Source organism: Stenella coeruleoalba, assembly GCF_951394435.1.
Source record: "Stenella coeruleoalba genome assembly, chromosome: 5".
NCBI lineage: Eukaryota > Metazoa > Chordata > Mammalia > Artiodactyla > Delphinidae > Stenella > Stenella coeruleoalba.
The window spans coordinates 56960123-56981229 of record NC_137150.1 but is presented as its reverse complement, the minus strand read 5'-3'; the positions used below and the strand labels follow the sequence as shown (position 1 = coordinate 56981229).

General features: G+C 38.6%; 1 protein-coding gene across 1 annotated transcript in view; it reads right to left on the bottom strand.

Annotated features, from left to right (window-relative positions):
• The window catches only part of KCNMB2 (potassium calcium-activated channel subfamily M regulatory beta subunit 2), a 29348-nt gene extending 9057 nt beyond the window's left edge, over positions 1 to 20291 (bottom strand). The window contains exons 1-3 of the mRNA XM_079921382.1: positions 19534 to 20291; positions 4557 to 4727; positions 1969 to 2164 (exon numbers count right to left, since the gene is read on the bottom strand). Coding sequence (XP_079777508.1) covers positions 1969 to 2164; positions 4557 to 4727; positions 19534 to 19589 — 423 coding nt within the window. The 5' untranslated portion in view covers positions 19590 to 20291. The remainder of the gene's footprint in view (positions 1 to 1968; positions 2165 to 4556; positions 4728 to 19533) is intronic.
• Positions 20292 to 21107: the final 816 nt, after the last annotated feature.

The window sequence follows — 21107 nt, the reverse complement described above, 5'->3', positions numbered from 1 at the left end:
TGCACTGGAATTAGAGACTTCTTTCATTCAAATACATCATTAAGAGAGTGAAAAGGCCACCTTTCATTTCAGGAGAAGGTATTTGCAACGCAACAATCAAGGAAGGTTCATATCTAGATTTAAAGAATTCCTACAATGAATACTAAGAAGAAACCATCTAATAGAATCAATTCAATAGAAAACAAGGGACTTGAACAGACATTATAAAAAAAAAGGATATTCAAAATGCCAATAAATAAATGAAAATGTACTTAATAACATTAGTCACCAGAACTGCAAGGTTCTGATTTCCTGCAAGTGCAGGATATGTTTTATTTCTTTGCTTTCATGGTGGTTATGTGGGGGAATCTCTATAACAAGTGCTTGAGCTGTACTTTTTCATTTCTTGCATGTTTTACAGTTAAAAACAGGTAAATAAACCAAACAATGACCTAGTATCATACTGACAGCAGACAGAATACTGGTCCTAAAATTTTAACTGAGATTTTCCATGGTAGGTTCACTCCCGATTTATAGCTTACATACTGCATTCATAGGGTTTATAGCTTACATACTGCATTCATTCATACTGCATTCATACTGTAGTGATAAAGTGTCAAAACGAGAAAATGGAAATATGTCCCACTTTTTGATGCCTATTCAATTTTGGCCAATTTCCAATTCCTTGGAGATTTGAGAGTTTTACAGACATTCATCATTACAGGTCAGTTTTGATTTAAAAACTCGGCTTGAGGGATCTTGAAAAACGTATACTTTGTGGGAGAACTAAGCTATGTATATTTGTAGAATAGGATTAGGACTGGTATTGTTTGTGGGTACCACAAACAAAAGGAAATCAGAGCAGACATTGTGTCCTCAGAGATATTTGCAAGAATTCTTTTAAGTTACTGTAACCAAAATGCAAGGTGGGTTTACTTACTTTTTGTTAATATATCACAAAACGAATCCTATGTTCTAGTATCAAGCTTTGCAGCTACTGAATTTTTTTCAATACATATAATCTGTATCATTTAAGTGCTGATAATTGTAATGAAAAGTTTTTACAAGAAAGGCTAGAGTTGTGAGAATTGTATCCTGGTGACGAGAGCCAATTGTCCTGTTGGAGAATGGTATCAGGTTGTCTTGGCATATGAAAGTACTCTGGCCATCTAAATTGCTACCATAAATCCAAAACACAATGTATTTAACTTAAAATTGATAATGGCAGGTTGGTTCTGCTGACACGTTACTCGTCATCCCAGACCTTTTAAATGCATATTTTATGTGCAGCTTTAATACAATACATATTGAGCATCCAGCACGTGGACTTGAATGTGCTAGTGCTGCAAAATTCAGCCTCTATGAACATAACACATGTGAAGAAATATGCACAGGCCCACATAGTGTGACCATGGGTTGAAGGTCTCACCTGTGCTCTGCTCAGCACTCTCCATACTCTGTTCTAATCCTCACAGTGAATGACCTTGCAAGATGGTCATTGTTATTACATTTTTAGAGAAAAGGATACTGAGGCTCAGAGAGCTTAAGTTACATCTCCAAGACCACAGAATGAAGTGACAATGACCGTGGAAAAGCAAAATATAGTTTTACCCCGTGGTTCCCAGGTATATGACAAATATCTTGCTCTTTGGCTTGTACAGCTGTGACTAAACTGCACATTTGCTTTGAAAGACTAAGTCTATTTGTGTATCAATAAGGACATAATGTTTACCCTTCTAAATGAAAGTAAAGGCTAAATCTTCACTGTTCCAAAATGGGGAGTGATTTGACCACCACTTGCACAGAAAATAAATGTTTCCCAAGTAAGAGAGTCAAGTAGTGTAGTGAGTTCTGTGACTGGATGAGGAAGGGCCTGCTTCCTAGTGGCATTTTCCTTTGAAGTGCTGGCACAGGGGAACTTGATAGAGAGATGGAACGGTGCGGAGCTGTGTGGGGGTGAACGAGATGCAGTGTGCGCCCAGCTCCTACCTCATGATTGATTTTCATTGTCTCTTCCGTGTGGTAGAGAAGGAGCTTCTCTCCAGAAGAAGTCAGGTTAACGTACACCTGGAGACAGGGGTACTGAGAGAGTTTCCAGCAGTCCGGACCACAGCTGAAGGAGCAGTTAAATGTTTCCGTGATGGATGCATTCAGCAAGGTGCACTGAGCCTCCTCGGTCCACACACTACACAGAGAGGAGGAGAATAAGCACAGGCCCAAATGCCAAGGGCAAAGAAGGTGTAATCAGAGGGGAACATTTGTCAGCTCCTTGACCTGAAAAATCTTCAAGATCTATAATACAACCTATTTGTTAATGTGTATGTTTTTAAATAGAGCAGCTTTAGGCTAACTATAATATAAACACAGACAAACTTTGCCTGGCATCTGAGAACTTTGCCAATGATTTCCATCAGATATAGTATCATCTTTTCCAGTGCTTGATTTAAGTTAGATATTTTTCCTTATCAAATTCATTGGTAAGCATAAGGCAGCATCTTTTTACATCACAACCTGTACTCACCCTGCGTTTCTGCATTTTAAGCTGCTTCCTGCCATGCCTTGGTCCTCACCTCGCAATGTCTGCCCAGTTTGTAGGCAGCGAAGGGGTAAGGGAGAAGGGGAGGAGAGATGGTGAAAGGGTGGAGGGGCTTGAGGTCCAATGTGACAGATGAAAGGACAGTGATATATTTCTTTAAGGTCTTTCTAATAAGGGAGAAAAGATAACTCCACCTTTTGATTATGCCAAGAGCAATCACTTATTGCATCCCCCTTCACCCTAACTGGTGCTTTACATACATTGTCTTCTTTGTTCTCCCAATAACCCTATAGGTTAGGTATTAATTCCTTTTAAAGCTGAGTGAATTGACAGTCAGAGAAATCAAATACATGCAAGGACACACAGCTAATAAGTGATGGAAATTGTGATTCCATCCAATCCTCTATTTCTCTACTGCCCGGGCTCGTTCCATGGTGCTGCCCTTCTTCCCCACAAACAGTGGAAAAGAGGCTCTTGTTATATGCAGATTAATGGGTTCTTATCAGTGCCCTGGGACCTCTCAATTAGAAAGATTAAACAAACAAACCAACCCTCCAGCTGCCCATTGGTCAGCTTTTCATTCTAAAACATTTATAATTTTATGATCAAGGGTAATATTTGTGATTAGGAAGTAACACACCCAGAATCAATGTTTTGCTTCTGGATATAAGCTGATTACCAGAGTGATCAGAAAACATTCTTTGCAGATTAATAGCCCTTCTTTTTGCTGGACATGTGTTGACAGGGCACCCTTTCCATGTCCAGTTTCATACCAGAGCCACGATACTAGCACTGACCCCCTCTGGTGTGGCAATTTGTATTTTCCTGGGACATGGGTGGTCAGATTTTGCTTATACAAGGACGAAAAAAGTCTTAGATGGTTCTAAGCAGATGTGAGGATCTGAAAGCGGTTTTGGAGTCAGTGAACTCTTGGGGCCTGAGGCATCAGAGCTTTCACTGAGAAGCAGCACAGCTGAAGGCATCAGAGAAACAGAGCAGAGCAGCCACAAATGGGAAAGATGATGCCTTAATTTTAGCAGATTACTGTGTTTCAACTAGAGTTTCCTTCTAAAATGAAAGTATTAATTTAGGTGGGGAAATGAATGCCACAAAATGGTTTGATTCTCTTTTGGATTGAAACCTCAAGTTTTCATTTGAAAGGGCCTCGTTTCTTTAAGCTGAAGCACTCTGAGACCTTCCCCATTAGTTATAACAATGCTGGGCTTCCCTGTGCTCAAAGTGTCCAATTTATGGACAACAGTTAGCTAGAGATGCTGTGGAGGTTTATCATGTGGCTTACTCAGGAGGAACACTTGACAACTCAGTATTCAATTGCCTCTCTATTCAGTAAACCTAGGGCAAATATTTAAATAAGAAGGGTTCAAAATCTTTAATTTAAAAAGTTAGTGCATAGTAGTGTTTTTCAACCTATTAGAATCACCTGGGGAAATTTAAAAGATACTGGTGAATGCGTCCCACTCCAGACCTACTAAATCTGACCCTGTGGAATGATTGTGGTGGGGCCTGGATGTCAGTATTCTTAAAAGTTTCTTAGGAAGTTGAAATGTGCAGTTGAGAACCACTAATATTTGGGGTGATGGAAGAGTGGGGTGTGGTGGAAAGGAATGCAGGTGGAGAATGGACAGAGGTGTGAAGAGGCAAGAATAGGGATTCTGGAATTAACAGGATGTGGTTTTGAATCTTGGCTCTGCCGAACACTAAAGCTATATGACACTGGGCAAATTGTATCTATCTTGAGCCTCAGTTTTGCCATTTTTATGAGTATATTCATACTCGTAGAATAGTTATGGGAATTAAAAAGTAATGTATGGCAAGTCCCTGGCACATAGTAAGCAGTTTATACATATAACTATTTTTATCATTATTGTTAGATAACATTATTGACAAATAGTATGTGCCAGGCGCTGCTCAAAGTTCTTTTTAGGAAAGCAGGTGAGGAAGAGGACCTCAAGATTGATAAGCTGTGTGGGAGGAGGGAGAAGGGAGACAAAAGACAGTCCCAAGCACCCAATGGCTTTACCTCTGCATGTATGAGCGCAGGAGTGTGATTCCCAGCAGAAAGTACATCATGATGGAGCACACCATCATGGCCAGTCCCAGGAGAATGGCCCGGTCCTCTCCTGCTTTCAGTGCTGTGACAGTTTTCCTTTTGTCCAGGAGGTCATGGTCCCTGATTTTTTGGTAAATGTTTCTGAGGTTGAACATAATACAGTTTTACTTGAAGTCCACAGTTAATCAACACACCCCTAAAGAGTAAGTCGCTGCTCAGGCCTTCCTAAGGCAGAGAGGCCGAGAGGGGTCCTCCAAACCTGCCTGAGTGCAATTGGATCCCAGCATGTGACTATTGCCTTCCAACACGCACGTACACACACACACACACACACACACACACACACACACACACACACACACACACACACACACACACACCCCAATCCTGAGCAGAAATGAGTCTCCCTTCTTTCCTTGGGACCCATATCTAGCTGTCAATACTTTTGCTTTTTCTTTAAGTCTGAAGAAAGAAAGCAATCCCTTCAGCCCTTAAAATAATGCTTTGGGTTTGTTTCCTTTGCCAACCCCCAGCTGATCATCATTGATCTTTCTGTACTCTCTGAATACCTAATGGAGCATTAATTCAAATAAATGGCAACATATATGAGGAATCTATCAACTTAATATCTTATTTCCCCTCGGTAATAATAGACAGAGTTTATCCTGGTTAACATTTTTCTCAGGCTTAGGGTTGCTTAGGGCTCTGTTGACTTGAGATTTATAAGAAATGTGGAGATGTCCAGTGGTGACCCAGACTTCTTTTCCTGTACTGTAAACATTCGAGTGAGTTTACAAAATGTCAGTCAAATCAAGGCCAGACTCCATAAGTTTGGATAGTTTTATTAGTATTTTTTAAAATTTTCGAGCAGTAACCTACGGAAAGAAAAAAACAGATTGGAGTCAAACTGTCTCCTAGTTCAAAACCTGATTTCATGGCTTACTAGCTGTGTGATCTCTACAACTTCCTCAGCCTTTCTAATTCTCAGTTCCTTGCAAAGTGGAAATAATGTGTAACTACATTGTTACGGTTAAATGAGATGACATAAGTAGATTATCCAGGAGAATGACTGACATGAAGTATTTAATAAATGTTCCCATTTAAAAATGGTGTGGGGAACGCACCTATGGTCAGCTAATCTATGACAAAGGAAGCAATGATATACAATGGAGAAAAGACAGTCTCTTCAATAAGTGGTGCTGGGAAAACTGGACAGCTACATGTAAAAGAGTGAAATTAGATCACTCCCTAACACCATACACAAAAATAAACTCAAAATGGATTAGAGACCTAAATGTAAGACCGGACACTATAAAGCTCTTAGAGGAAAACATAGGAAGAATACTCTTTGACATAAATCACAGCAAGATATTTTTTGATCCATCTCCTAGAGTAATGGAAATAAAAACAAAAATAAACAAATGGGACCTAGTGAAACTTCAAAGCTTTGGCACAGCAAAGGAAACCATAAACAAGACGAAAAGACAACCCTCAGAATGGGAGAAAATATTTGCAAATGAATCAATGGACAAAGGATTAATCTCCAAAATATATAAACAGCTCATGCAGCTCAATATTAAAAAAAAAAAAAAACAACCCAATCCAAAAATGGGCAGAAGACCTAAACAGACATTTCTCCAAAGAAGACATACAGATGGCTGAGAAGCACATGAAAAGCTGCTCAACATCACTAATTATTAGAGAAATGCAAATCAAAACTACAATGAGGGGCTTCCCTGGTGGCGCAGTGGTTGAGAGTCTGCCTGCCGATGCAGGGGACACGGGTTCGTGCCCCGGTCCGGGAGGATCCCAGATGCCGCGGAGCGGCTGGGCCTGTGAGCCATGGCCGCTGAGCCTGTGCGTCCGGAGACTGTGCTCCGCAACGGGAGAGGCCACAACAGTGAGAGGCCCGCGTACCGCAAAAAATCCCACAAAACTACAATGAGGTATCACCTCACACCAGTTAGAATGGGCATCATCAGAAAATCTACAAACAACAAATGCTGAGGGTGTGGAGAAAAGGGAACCCTCTTGCACTGTTGGTGGGAATGTAAATTGATACAGCCACTATGGAGAACAGTATGGAGGTTCCTTAAAAAACTAAAAATAGAATTACCGTATGATCCAGCAATCCCACTACTGGGTATATACCCAGAGAAAACCATAATTCAAAAAGACACATGCACCCCAATGTTCATTGCAGCACTATTTACAATAGCCAGGTCATGGAAGCAACCTAAATGCCCATCGACAGACGAATGGATAAAGAAGATGTGGTGCATGTATACAATGGAATACTACTGAGTCGTAAAAAGGAACAAAATTGGGTCATTTGTTGAGACGTGGATGGATCTAGAGTCTGTCATACAGAGTGAAGTAAGTCAGAAAGAAAAACAAATATCATATATTAACTCATGTATGTGGAACCTAGAAAAATGGTACAGATGAACTGGTTTGCAGGGCAGAAATAGAGACACAGCTGTAGAGAACAAACGTATGGACACCAAGCGGGGAAAGCGGCGGGGTGGGGGTGGGGGTGGGATGAATTGGGCGATTGGGATTGACATGTACACAATGATGTGTGTAAAACTGATGACTAATAAGAACCTGTTACATAAAAAAATAAATAAAATTAAATTCAAAAAAATAAAAAAGAAATGGTGTGGGGAGCTACACCTTTATGACATGGACATCAGAACATCCCAAAATTGCTGTGCTTCTCCAAAGAATTTCTAAAGGACAGAATGTCAAGGCAGTGAATAGTGTAGAAAGCTTATGAGTGGAGGGTTGGATTTGAAATAATGTCTGGCAGAGAAGGCAGAAAAGAAGTGAGAAATTGCTGGGGATGCTGGCTGGTTGGAGAGATATGTGAGAAATATGGGAAGGAGGCAATGCTCAAGGATTCTGGAAACACAGGCAACCAAGTAGCCACGAAGAAGGGAGCTTTGGATTGCACGGGTGTGGGAGTGGGGGAGTTGCTGGCTTTTAGGGCTTGGGGACAGAGAGGAGGACACATAGAGTGCTGAAAATGGAGAAAGAAGCTCTTATGCCATTTTTATTTTAAGCTTCAGACAAAAAGCCAACATACATGAGACAGACTTCAGATTTTCCTTTTAAATTTTCATCACTAGTCACTCTCGTTGCTTGAAAAAGTACTAGAATCCAGTGTGGAACTTTGCAGAGGAGGAAAGAGATGCCTGTTATTTGTATAATTGTGTGTATATTCAGGGATTCTATTCAGCTTCATGCTCCAGGATGGCCTTACTGGTGTTTATGGCTGGCATACATTCTGGGGCGCTGGTTCATTCTGGACTGGTTGTTAGATATTTAGATTCCCTATAGAAGTGTGAGAACATGTATGTACTTAGTATATTTCCAAAAGGTTTTAAGGAAGACTATATGTTAATCTGGTTATTAGAGTATAAAATTAATGGATTAGTTTATTATCATTATTACTATTATTTAAAAGTTCTCTTCATGAGGTAGTTTATATAAATCTTACTCTTTCCTTGAGGAGTGGGCCCTTTATAGTAGGAGAATCATAGCTAAATAGAGGACTTTGTTCCTCATCTTTTCATGACCGTGTCCTTCCTGCCTCTTTCCCACCAGCACTCACTCATGGCCACTCATTCTCCTCATGGCCAGAAGCTCTGAGAGCCCATCTTTTTTATTACTCTCCAACTCCCAGGCCCAGTGCCTCTGGACTAGCTAGCTGGCTGGCCAGCTTGCAGGCTTTTGACTTCCTCAGGCTAGCCACCACCCATCCTCTAAGTTTCCCCATTCTTTCGTGAGATTTTCTTTGGAAAATGTAGGATTTATATCAAAGCTCTTAAACTTGATTCTCTATGAACCTGAATGAAAAAAAAAAAAAAAAATCAATGCCCATCCAGTTAAAGCCAGACTTCGGAAGCAAGAAGAGACAGGCTGAGTCTGAGTGGCTTCAAAGGCCTGCTGTAAAATAATAATCTTTTGTTACTTTCCTGTTGTTATTTATCAAAATGTATTTAATTCTAATGGCTGCATTGAGATTTGGATTTCCTGCAGGTGGAGGCCAGCAAGGAGGGAGCAATAGTCTCAGCTCCAGAGTAGTAGGCTGTCACACTGCATCAGTTACATCAGTCTATACCCATAAAAGAGATGCAGTGTAATCAGTCAGTTATGTTACTAGAACAAGAAGAATACAAAAATGATTCAAATGGGTAATTTAGAAACAAATCACAATTTGGAAATGGTTAACAAATGTTCTTCACGTGCTCTGGGATGTGTAGAGAAGAGGGAAAATGATTGGTTTCCATGCAGGCTAAACACATCTGGGAAATCAGGATATTACTCAGCAAAATGAAAGTGGATGAGTGAGGTGGGACATACTCATGAAATTCATCAATAATGAATTTATTGCTAATTGAATTAATGGATAAGTTAAGGAATGAATGAATAATTTGGAGGACTAAAGATTCAGTTAAAGTCTACGAACGTATTTTGAATGCTGGTAACCTCTAGTTATTATATGTGGCCCCTACCCAACAGGAAGACCAACATGAAAAAAAATATCAACGTAGGGTAGTAAATTCAATGATGGAGCCATTCACAGCATGAGTATAGAAGAGGAGTAATTTTCCCAGCCTGAGGGAGCAGGGCAGGGAGCAAGGATTAAGGTTAGGGAAGGCATCCTGGAGGAGAAATGCCTTAAACAGAATCTTCAAAATTGAATCCAAGTTAACCACATGACACAGGGAATCAAGGGCATTTCAGACAGAAGGAATCACATGAACAAAGGATGGAGATTTGCAACTACATGCTGACTGTCAGAAACTACACAAATTTTATTATTACTCGGATGAGTGTGGGACAGGGGAAATGGGGCAGATGAGTTTGGAGAGGTAGTAGGTTATGAAGAGTTTTTGTAAGTCATTTAAGGAACTTGGCCTTTATCCTGTAGTTAATGGGAAGATGGCAGAGGGTGACATGATCAGAACTAAGTTTCAGAATGATCACTCTGGCTTCAGGGTGGAGATTAGATTAACGATGGAGGCAGACTTAAATCAGAAAGAAGAATTAGGGGATAGCTACTATAGTGTTGGCAAAAGATGATCAGGGCTGGATCTAGGATCGAGGTAGGATAGATGGAGAGAAAAGGATGTATGGAGAAATATCTAGGAGATAAAACTTCAGGATTTGGTGACTCATAGAATATAGGGGATGATGAGGAAGTGAGAAAAAGGATATAGTTTAGATTTATGCCCAAGAACTTAACTTGGACGACTGGGGGAATAGTAGAGGGTGTTAAAGCAGGGGTCCTTATTTTGCTATTCTTCCTGGTTCCAAAGGGGGTGTTTTTGCTGCCCTGGCTAAGAAGGGAGAGGCTGATTGTTCATTTATAGATTCTCTCCCCGACAAACATAGTGTCATGAGCTCAGGTGAGGATTGACTAATCTGATTGGTGAGATAGGCCAGAGCCTGACAGTCAGAGACCCTGTCTACATTTTGGGTGAGACTGAAGATCACTCTTTATGAGTGGCACAATTTTTTTCTCATCCTTTTGGACTTGCCTTTGTTCAGGCCTGGTGTGCCTTGGCCTCCCTATCTCTAGGTAGTAAGCCCCAGGTGGGGAAGGGAGTGTCCATAGCCTGAGACTAAGTGGATTAGTGAGGTGCCCCTCCTATGCCAAGTTGTCTTCAAAGCTGGGGGGTTGGGGAATGAGCATGATGCTATATTTTGGGCCTCAGGCCTAAACTTCATCCTTCACACTAGGAAGCCTTGTACTTTGGGGGTTACTCTGCCACTACTAACAGAGTGGACAGTTCATCTCTCTTTGGCTCTTTGTGTCTATTCTCTGTGGACTCTTCTTAAAAGGGGTAGAGGGAGAAATAAGGGAATGAAGGCTAGAATAGTTCATTGAAGTAGAGCTCTCAGGAGGAATAATGACTCAGGCATGACTACAAAATAAGTTTCGAATATGGGGGATACTCCTGCCATAGGTATAGAGCAGGAATTTGGATTTATAAGTCTGAAGCAGATCTAGCCTTGGTGCATGCTGGCGAAGCAGTATGTTTAAGCTCTGTTGGAGCAGCTGTGGCTTCATGGTTCATGGTGAGCCATGAATCAGTATGGTGGATACAAATCAGCATTTATACATGTTGGCAATAACAAGTAGTACATATGTGCAGTCTTTTCTACATATACAGGGAGCATTCTGCCCAAATCCTTTTGGAGAATGTGAGTTATTAATAAAACTACAAGGCAAGTTCAAGTATAACAAAATATTTTGTATAAAAAATTTTAATTGTCCAATAAAGCTTTATATTTACCTCAAGCCATAGTCAACAGAATACAATTTTATTTCAAACTCCATATTTGGATAGTGTCTTAAAGTTTGATAGTAGTCCTATGGTTCACAAGCAAATTATTTATGAGGCTGTACCTATACAAACATGGATATAAAGAGTAAAATGTGCAAGAAAAAAAGTTTTCCTTGGGCTTCACTCATTTAAGTTCAGATTCCCTTGGTATTTAGCCTGCAGGAAGAAAACTATTCATGTTAAGGCAGGGTAAATGTCATTTATTAATTCATTTGTTTATTCATTTGTCAACATTTTAAAGTCTTCATAAGATGAAACGTACTGTGCCAAGTTCTGGGGAATACAAAGTGAATAAGACATGTCCTGAGGGAGCTGGGTGAGATACCAATCATTACAATGCATCTTAAGGAGACTTGTTGTAATGAGTACAGAAAGGAAGCAAGTCAATATGCTGGGTGCTGATTTGCCAAAGGTTCAGTTAGCGAATGGCTAATGCACCATGATTAGCCAATTTGCCAATTTATTGAAGGATCACTTTGCCAAATGAATAATTTGCCCACTTAATCACAGATTTAACAAAAACTTATTTTAAGGAGCATTGTTTTAAGTATAGTAAATTAATATGAATGTATTTTCTTAAGAATATTTTAAGATGATATTTTAAAAATACATTGAATTATATTCTTCTTATGAATATGTTCTTTTTAGCAGTATTTTAAGATGTTTGTTTTTTTTAAAGCTAAGTAAGTTTCTGAGGGAGGTTTAGTCTCTTTATAAATAATTCTTATATTCATAGATATATATTTTTTGAATATGTGTATGAATATATTCTTCTAATAGATATAGCAAAAATTTAGCATTTCATATGGGAGCCTTTCTGTTTATAATGATTTTACTCAAGTCCTTTTTAGAGTTATTTGCTGTTTTGCTAACATTTTAGCATCACTGATATTCTTGTGCAAATTTCATGACTTTGATAGATTTGGCAACTTTATCAATTAACCAAAATTTGTTTCTTTTAACTATTCATAAGATTACAGTAATTGATTTTGGGTGGGAATTTTTAACAGCTTTTTGAAGTTTCTGCTAAGTTTTATTTGAACAGTTTTATTTTGTCCTTATAACAAAATGTTTAATTTGTCTTTGCTCTTGTCCTGTTATTGGAACAGGAGGGATCTGGACAAGATTGGTGGGACCCTCTGCTGGGGGAAAGTTGAAGAGCAGAATCAGCATAATGTAGCCTGGCCTGCTGATCCTAGAGAGGGGGAAACCCAGGGGCAGAGAGGAGAGGAAACAAAGAACAGAGAGCAGTAGGGCATGGCTGGGTCGGGGGGGAGGGGAGGAAGACCTGAGAACAGGGGACCCTGAAGACAGAGGGTGTCTAGAGCACAGGGAGGAAAAGACAGCGGGGCAGAGAGATAGAGGGACAATGGCTGCAGAGACTGAGAGACAGAGGAGGAGAGTCTCAAAGCCCCAAATCTGGGTCCCCTGCAGTCTTTTTGGTTCCTACTAACCCATAGAACTATGAGAGTTACAATGATTATACAAAGTTTTTGGTAAGTAACTAAATTTGATAAATTCACCAAAAAGATCAACTGGCAAATGCATTAGTATTTGGCAATTTGGCTTCAGGCAAATTGGCTATCACTGTATTGGACATTCCTTGAACTGGGCATTCAGTAGATTGGTGATGGATAACTTGGCTCAGGACTTGATTTATGAACATGAATGTTTTAATTCATGTTTAATTAAACCAAGGTGGCCATAACAGTTTAAGTGGTGATGGTTAAAGGATTCAGTAATAGACTGAATTAAATCTCCAATGAGCAAACAGTTGATAAGGGGAATAGGGTAGCTGAGAGTGGTTGGATTCCAGGATGCAGTGAGTGGGGGTGGCAGGTAATGAGCTGGTTAGATAGGCAGGGGTCAGAGATAAAGGGTGTTGTATGTCTTCTGAAGTTAGAGGAGCCACTAAAAGAATTTAAGCAAGAAAGTGATATAATTAGCTTTGTACTTTAGAAAGATCACTCACGTTAGTGTGGTTGGCTGTTTGGAATGGTTTATTCCTGGAGGCTAAGAGACTGATTCTGAAACTCTGTCAGCATTTCAGGTGTTAAGTAGGGGTTGAAAAAAAAGCAGTGGTAGAGGAGATGAAAATTTAGATATGGGCATCATTTGTGTCCAGAAGTAACTATGAACACTGTGGGTTTTAATGAGACTCCCTAGGTAGTCAGAGAAACAAAACTCAGCGAGGGTACTAGAACTTGGAAAGGGCAAGAAGACAGATCTACAAAGGGTCCCAAAGCAGTCAGAGAGGTGAGGGGCACTGGCAGGTGCAGGAAAGAGGAGGGAAGGTGTGAATAAAGAATTATGTATATCTGTCATAACTTGGGGAGGCCCTTCAGAAACCTAACCACAGTAACCATAATACTTAACATACGAAATATTTATATTTATGCCTCTCTGGCCCAGTGAATATTGAGTGGCTCAAGAGTTACAGCCAGACCGCATTCACCTTTGTATGTTCAGTCTCTTGCATTTATTAGGCTCACAAAGTATGTTCCTTTATGTGGGCTAGAAAAGGCTTCAATACTGAGCCTCCCTACACTGAGGCAGCCAGTGTAGGGAGGCTTAATGGCCAAGTGAAACCAAGTAGACCAGAGAACCATGGCTAGAGCAGACTCCTGGCTTCTCTCTTCCTATCAGCGCCCATTGTACTGTACCACTAATACATTTAGTATTCCTTCTAGGAAAATTTCAAGCTTTTCTGGCACTGAGAGCTCTAGTTTCCAGACTTCAAGGAAAAGTGCCTTCTCTTAGATCCTACAAAGTGAATCTGTGGGGCAATAGATTGCTGAATGCCAGCTGAGTTGAAACAGGCAGAGTTGCTATGTATCTTTGCCCCAGGAGCACTCAACTCATTATCTCATATGGCAGAGCTGAGAGTGGCATGGATTAAAACAGCCACTGTTCTGCCTTCCACCCACCAAAGTCTTCTATGTTTTTGAGATGTATGTACATCCTCACCTTCTATTAGTTCTATTAGATAGAACTAAATAATCTTAAATGTTTATATTAGTTAAGAAGAAAGCCTGAAAATTAATGTGCTAGGCATCCAACGTAAGGAGTTTTGAAAAGATTAATAGAATATATTAAAAGAAAGTGTAAGGAAGGAAATAATATCCATGAGTAGAAATAAATGGAATAAAAGATGCACTGTATTAAAGAATCAATGAAATCAAAGATTAGTTTTTTGAAAAGACTAATGAAATAGACAAACCTCTGATGAGACTGATAAGAAAAACTAGAGAAGACTCAAATAAATATCAGGAATTTAAAAGCTGTAAGTACAGATACAGTTAGATTAGAAAGATAATAGAGGATATTAGAAACAACTTTATAGCAAGACATTTAAAAACTTTGATATATGATTTACTTAACTATGTAGCAAATTCTTACAAATGTATGGCTTATTGAAACTGCTTTGAAATAGCTAGAAAATCTAAATAGTTCTAAATCATTAAAAATTGAATCATCAATTTAAAATATCCTCATAATGGAAATACCAGGCTCTGATTATTTATAGGTAAGTTCTACCTAGATTATACAAATCATTCGAAGGATCATATTCAGAAAAAGACTTGGTGACATAAAGATGCAAATTTACCACAAATTAATTAATAGCTTTCATAAAATTCCAATAAAAATCACAAGAGCTTTTTTGGGAAGTGGGGTAGGCATGACTGGACAAGCTGATTCTAAAATAGGTATGGGAGTGCAAACATCTAAGGATAGCAAATACAATCCTGATTACAAAAGAACAAGGTGGGCAACTTTTATACCAGATATCACGATGCATTATAATGCTAATGTTTGTAAGCTCAGGGGTGGTGTTTGTCTGAGGTAGACAAAATTCACCAGTGGGACAGAGTAGAGATCCAGAAACATATCCATGCATATGTGGAAACCTAATATATGATACATGTATACTTTTAGATCATTGAGGAAAGGACAAACTATCCAACGAAAGGTGCTGGACAATTGGTTATCTGTACAGAAAAAAATAGATGCCTAGTTCACACCACACACAAAAGTAAACTTCAGGTGATTAAGGACTTAATTGTGAAAGGCAAACCTACAAAATATTAACTGTATCAGAGCATACCCTTTTGAACTTGGGATAGGAAAGGATTTCAAAATGTTGAAAAATTGCTGAGAACACATTAAAATTAAGACCATGTTTATGAAAAGACATCATAAAGAAAGTGAAAATACAAGTAAACTGGGAGAAGCTGTTTGCACACAATAGACAAAGGGTTAATAGAAACTTTTATAAAAGTTTTTAAAAGTTTATATAGCATTTTAAATTGTTGCTGCAGGAGGGTTGGTGTATTTGGTCTACTATACTGTCAGAAAAGGAAGTCTCATTGTTATTTCTCTCCTCCATCTCTTTCCCCGCTCCTGGAGCTCTTATCATTCACATGTAACTTTCTGATCCTTCCTCTTAAGATTTCCATCTCTTTGTAATTTTCCTCTGGATTTTGAGGTATTTCTTTCACTTTATCTTCCAGTTCTCTCATTTTGTTTTCAACCATTCTCAATGGTTACCTTTCTATATTCTATTAAATTTTTTAAATGAAAGAAAACAGACTTTTATAAAGAATTCCTACAAGTCAATAAGAAAAAGACAAAAATCCAATTAAAAATGGGCCACATGTTAGAACAGGCACTTTACAGAAAAGGACTAGGGACGTAGACTCAATCTTATTACTAATCTGAAAAATGGGAATTGAAAGCACAATACCCTCTGGATTGATGAAAATTAAAACCCCTAAAACTCTACAGCAATGGAATCATATCTATAGCTGCTATGGAAAGCAATGGCATTGCCTGGTGAAGTGGGAGCTGTGCATACTTTTGAATCAACAATTCCCAAGTTAGGTGTAAAACCTAAGAAATGTTTGTACATATGTACAGGAGACATGAACAAAAAGTTTTATAGAAGCATTGTCAGTACAAAAAGAACTGGAAATAATGCCAATGTCTATGAGAAGTAGACTGGATGAATAAATGGTGGTATATTCATATAATGGCATACTACACAGCAGACGAAATAAGCTACAGCTAGTCACATCAGCACTGATAAATCGTGGGACCATGTTTGGTGAAAACAGCGAGTTGCAGAACAATTCATATGGTATGATTCCATTTATTTAAAGTCTCCAAACATTTAGAAGTAAACAATGTATTGTTTAAGCATTCAGATGTGACAAACTCATGAAGAAAAGCAAGGGAATGATAAACAGGAGGGTGGTTATCTCTGGGTGGGGGCAGGGATAAGGAGGGGGACGCTCTTAGGGAAGCACCCTCAAGGGCTTCAAAAATTCTGATTGTTTTAGTTTTTAAGCTTAATGAAGGGTACTCAGATGTTTATTATATCATCATTCTCTGTATGGTAACATGTGATAAATGTTCCTTTATACCAATTCAATATTTAGTATAAACAATCCAAAGAATATTTGATAAACACTCAGTGGTAATGTCCTTGGCTAATAACCTCTCTCTTCTTTAATTTTTAAATTAGTTATTGCTGCTCTTGTTTTATTTTGCCTCCTGCGATTTAGAGATTAACGTTGGCTCACCTAACAAAGAAATTTGTTCAGGGAAGAAAAAATATTCCTTCACATTGCTGGGCATGTGGAATGGAGGATAAGGATAGAAACCAGTGTTTTGCATATAGCAGATGATCAGAAAAAGGACTGGCTTTGAATTAAAATAATGAAAAAAATATAAAGTTGACTTCAACTTTCCTCGAACCATAAAAATTAGGTTTCAGAATTTTCAGTGGACTTTTACTTCCACTTGGTTGCTCTGCCTGTCTGTAAGCTTATTTCTTGATGTTGCATCTCTTGAGGAATCCTAGGGAAGCCGATATCCTGACAAGTTTGTCTCTGGTCTCAGAATAAGGCAGTGTGGAGTGGAGCCAAGGGTTTTTGGCTGCCTGGCCTCTGGGATTGCCGGGGGAACACAGTTGGAGAAGCTGAACACACAGAGGCCAGGTTTGCAGAATAAGAAACTGAGGGTGGAACAGTTACCAGCAATTCTGGGCAGTGCTTCCAGACAACCTAGTTAATTTATTTGCAAATAATTAACTTGAGGACCTTAATTATCTAGATTTATTATCAACCGTCATTACTTTCCTTATCACCATGATTACTGCCACCAAGAGTATTAAGCAGAGCAATAGCTGCTGTTTAAAGTCAGTTTTAAAATCTGAGTCTTGTTCCACAAGAGTCTGTGAATTAGGCAGTGAAGACAGAGGTGTGGTTAAGAAAGAGGTACAGGCAAATGAACCAACATCAAACTAAGGATACTGGCTTAGTGTCAGATTCTATTGCTGTATTCTTTGCCTGTTTTTCCATTTGTCTTTGACTTTGTAGGCCAAAGTCATGCAGATTGATTTCATAAGGCTTGGAATCCCCATCCCATAAATAAAACTTGCTGAAAATGATTTACTTAGAGTCAATATTTTAATTATTTTAAACCCCATAGTTACTGAAATCATAGTTACTGAAAACATGAAAGTAGTAATTAAGAGTTTTATAGAATCTTACTGGTATAGGATATGAAGCTAATTATTTGCTCCTTTTAATGCCACAAATATTGCCAATATATCGTATTCACATATTTATTATCTCCTGTGATATACAATTTTCAACTCTGTTTTATCATGGTTTCCCCCTGTGGTCTTGGTTGTTCACTGCTGCTCCGAATATCTCATGTTTGACAAGAGCCTATGTAAGCCATGGGGTGCGGGGGAGAGAGTACAACCTTGGGTTTAAATCTTGATTCAATCACTGGCTAGTTGTTGCACGCTTGGAAGTTACTTAAACTCTCTAAGCCTCAGCTTTCCCAACTGTAAAATGGGCATAATAATCCTTATCTTACAAATTAGAAGAGAACAGTTTATGAAAACATGCAGTGCAGAGTAATTGCTTCTTAAATGTTAATCCTTTTGTTTGTAAAAAAAATATATATATGAAAAATGTATTTAATTAAATTACTCATTGAGAATAAATAGAAGTTGAAACAAATACATCATGCTTCACCTGCTCTGATGAAACCTTCAAAATCTAAGGAGGACTGGCCATTGATAGTCACACTATTCCTGTAGGGCAACAAAATCTCTGCCTTTCTGCACCATCAATGGTAGTGACCTTTTTTTATTTTAAAGAAATGAGGAAATTTCATACAAAGTATGGAATTTAAAAATGACACAAAATTTCAGTCTTATAGTAAAGCTCTTGCTGAAAGATGGTTCAACCTAGTTGCTTGAAAGCAAATGAAAAATAACTTGATTAAGCATTGAGAAAAAGCATGTGAAAACCTATTTTACTTAAATATCATATCACTATTTTTTCCATAGTTAAGATAGTATAACATATTACAAAGCATTTGGAAAATGGAGGAGTAAGAAGCATACTTTTCCTTTCACGCCTTTTCCTATGTATATATTTTTGTGGCTGCAATTATAGTATGTATGCACTTTTCCAACTTGATTTGTCAGTTAATATTATGCCAAAACATTTTTAACTGCTAAGTGGTACATTACATTCCATGATTTATTTAACAGATTTTCTATTGTGAATAAGTTGCTTCCAAATTATTGTGAAGAACAATTTTGCCTTCAGAATTTTTAAAGGATTTTATCTGTAGGGAAATACAGATTTTTAAAAGGAAAAATAGAAGTACCAGCTATAAAATTTACACTCAGGTAAACCTCCCTCAGGTCCTTCTTCTTGTGCCCGCATTTATCAATCCTGATTTCTGTCAGACTGCAGGCAGGTGAGCCTTGCCTAAGCTGCAATATGTTGGTATAGGCAGTTGTGTTTAAAATTTAGCTTCATCAAACCCAAATAATAGTACCAGGTCAATAAGAAACAGAGAGATGCAGAAGAAAAAAAAGAAAGAGAAACCAAATATTAAAAATGGCCAGAGAATTTTATGAATGTATTTACTCCCAAGTTGGAAGGCTGGGTTGAGCTGTATAATTGTCATTTTGTCTTTCATTATCACTGCTTTTGCCCTTTAATTTTTTTTCTTATTCCCCCATTCTTCCCCGACCCCAGGCTTTTCTTCCAAGGAGTTTGAGAGCTCCATGGACTTGTCTATCCTTTTTTCATTCTCTCTTAGTTTTTGCTTTCCTTCCCTGCCATATGTCCACTGCCTTGAAATGCAATTTTCATTATTTCAGTTCAGTATTTATTGAGCACTTACTATGTGCCAGGTATGGTGGTAGGAGGTGAAAATTCAGGGGACAGTAAAACACAAATTCTGTGCTGATCAAGAGGATAGTGGGAGGTTCTGATTGGATGGATATCTGAAGGCAGAGGTAGAGTTAGCTAAGTGACCAGTGTGTGTATATGTGTATGTGTAAAGGGCATTTCTGACAGGGAACAGCCTTTGTAAAGCTACATGGTAGGAGTGAGCATGGAGAATGCAAGGAGGAGGACGGCCAAAGTGTCTAAAACCCCATTCCCTCAATGTAGAGCCCATCCCACATTAACACTTGCAAAATATATTTGGCATACTCTCTGGGTATTCAGGTTAAATGATTCTGAAAAGCCTCCAGAGTCCCAGTGATTTACCTTTTCTCATCATGTCTGTAAGTTGAAGAGGTTCGGCCACTGGTCCATATAAACATCTTAGAGGATGTTGGTCCAGGGGCTCCTTTCCTTATGGTGGAAGTCCTGGAAGAATGGTGAAAAGACCTAGAAGAGGTACACACTGAAGTTAAATCCAGTACTTAAAGTTTGGGGAACTGTGTATCAGATAGCAACCGGTAACTCTCAGTGGATTGACCATGTTAAATAAGACCAGGTTTCTGTTGCTGTAGGGCAGTTGTTCTCAACCCTGGCTGCACATTAAAATCAACTGGGAATCTTTTAAAAAGCACTGAAGCCTGGGTGCCTCCCTCAGAAATGTGCATTCAATTTTTTTTAAAGCCTCCTAGTTGTTTCTAATGCACTGCTAGGATTAAGAGCCACTGCGTTAGGGAAACACAGTTTTCTAATTGATGTTATTACCATATTCCCTCTAAGATGTCTCCTCCAAAAATATAATTTGGTACAGTTTATTATTCTATATTTTTCCAAAATTTTGGTTCAGGTTTGGTTCTATTTTTTTTCTATTTCTCTGTTTCTCTTCAAACTGTTTTCCCTGATGCTGACAGATGTGACATCTTACTGACGAGAGATCATCTTTTAAATGTGTTCAACTGTTGCTAAATCTGTGGGTTCATCTCTTGGCAGTTGAGTCTCGGAGAAAATCATGGCAGCAGAGGCAGCAGATATTCTCTGGCTCCTAACGGCCAGGATTATAGGATCCAGAGTCAAGATACTAGAGGACCGTTGTATTCTTTCGGTCCTGACTTGGCTTGGGGATTAGTTCTGTCATCTTGAAGTTATAAATATGAAATATCATAGAAATCTTAATCACATATAAAAGTTAAAATGATATTTAACAAATAGAACAAAGGAAGAAAGAAAGGTGATTCCTTCATGGATGCATAGTCACTCGTGGCTTTCCTTTTGGTTGAGCACAGTATTAATGGTAAGCATGAGATTGGAAATAATATTAACTACTATATACTGTATTAGATACTACATGCCAGACAGTTTGCATATATTGTCTATGTATATATCATGAAATGTATATGCCTATATCTATGTTATGCTCATATCATGAAAACCCTGCAAGGTAGATTATGCTATTATTTTTAGATTAAAAGTGATGCTTCTAGGAGATTTAGAAAAGGTAGACCCATGTCTACTTGTCTCCAATACTCACGCTTTCTGGGAAAAGACACATTACTGTCTAGCCCAGTGATTCTCAATGTGCATATGAATTACCTGGGGATGTTGTGATCATGCAGATTCTGATTCAGTGAGTCCGGGAAGGGGACCCAAGATTCTTTATTTCTAACAAGCTCTCAGTGATGCTGATGTTGCTGGTCTGCAGGAAACACTAAGCAGCTAAGGCTCAGAGCATGTACTCAGAGTCAGTAATTGGTTATTGGCCCCATTTTTTGTTTTTTAAACTAACTAGCTGTGTGGCCTTGAGAAAGTCACTTATCTTTTCTAGGACTTAGTTGTTTTTAATCTGTAACATGGAAAGTTTGAAATTGATAACATCTGAAATCCCTCTCAGCTCCAAAATGTTG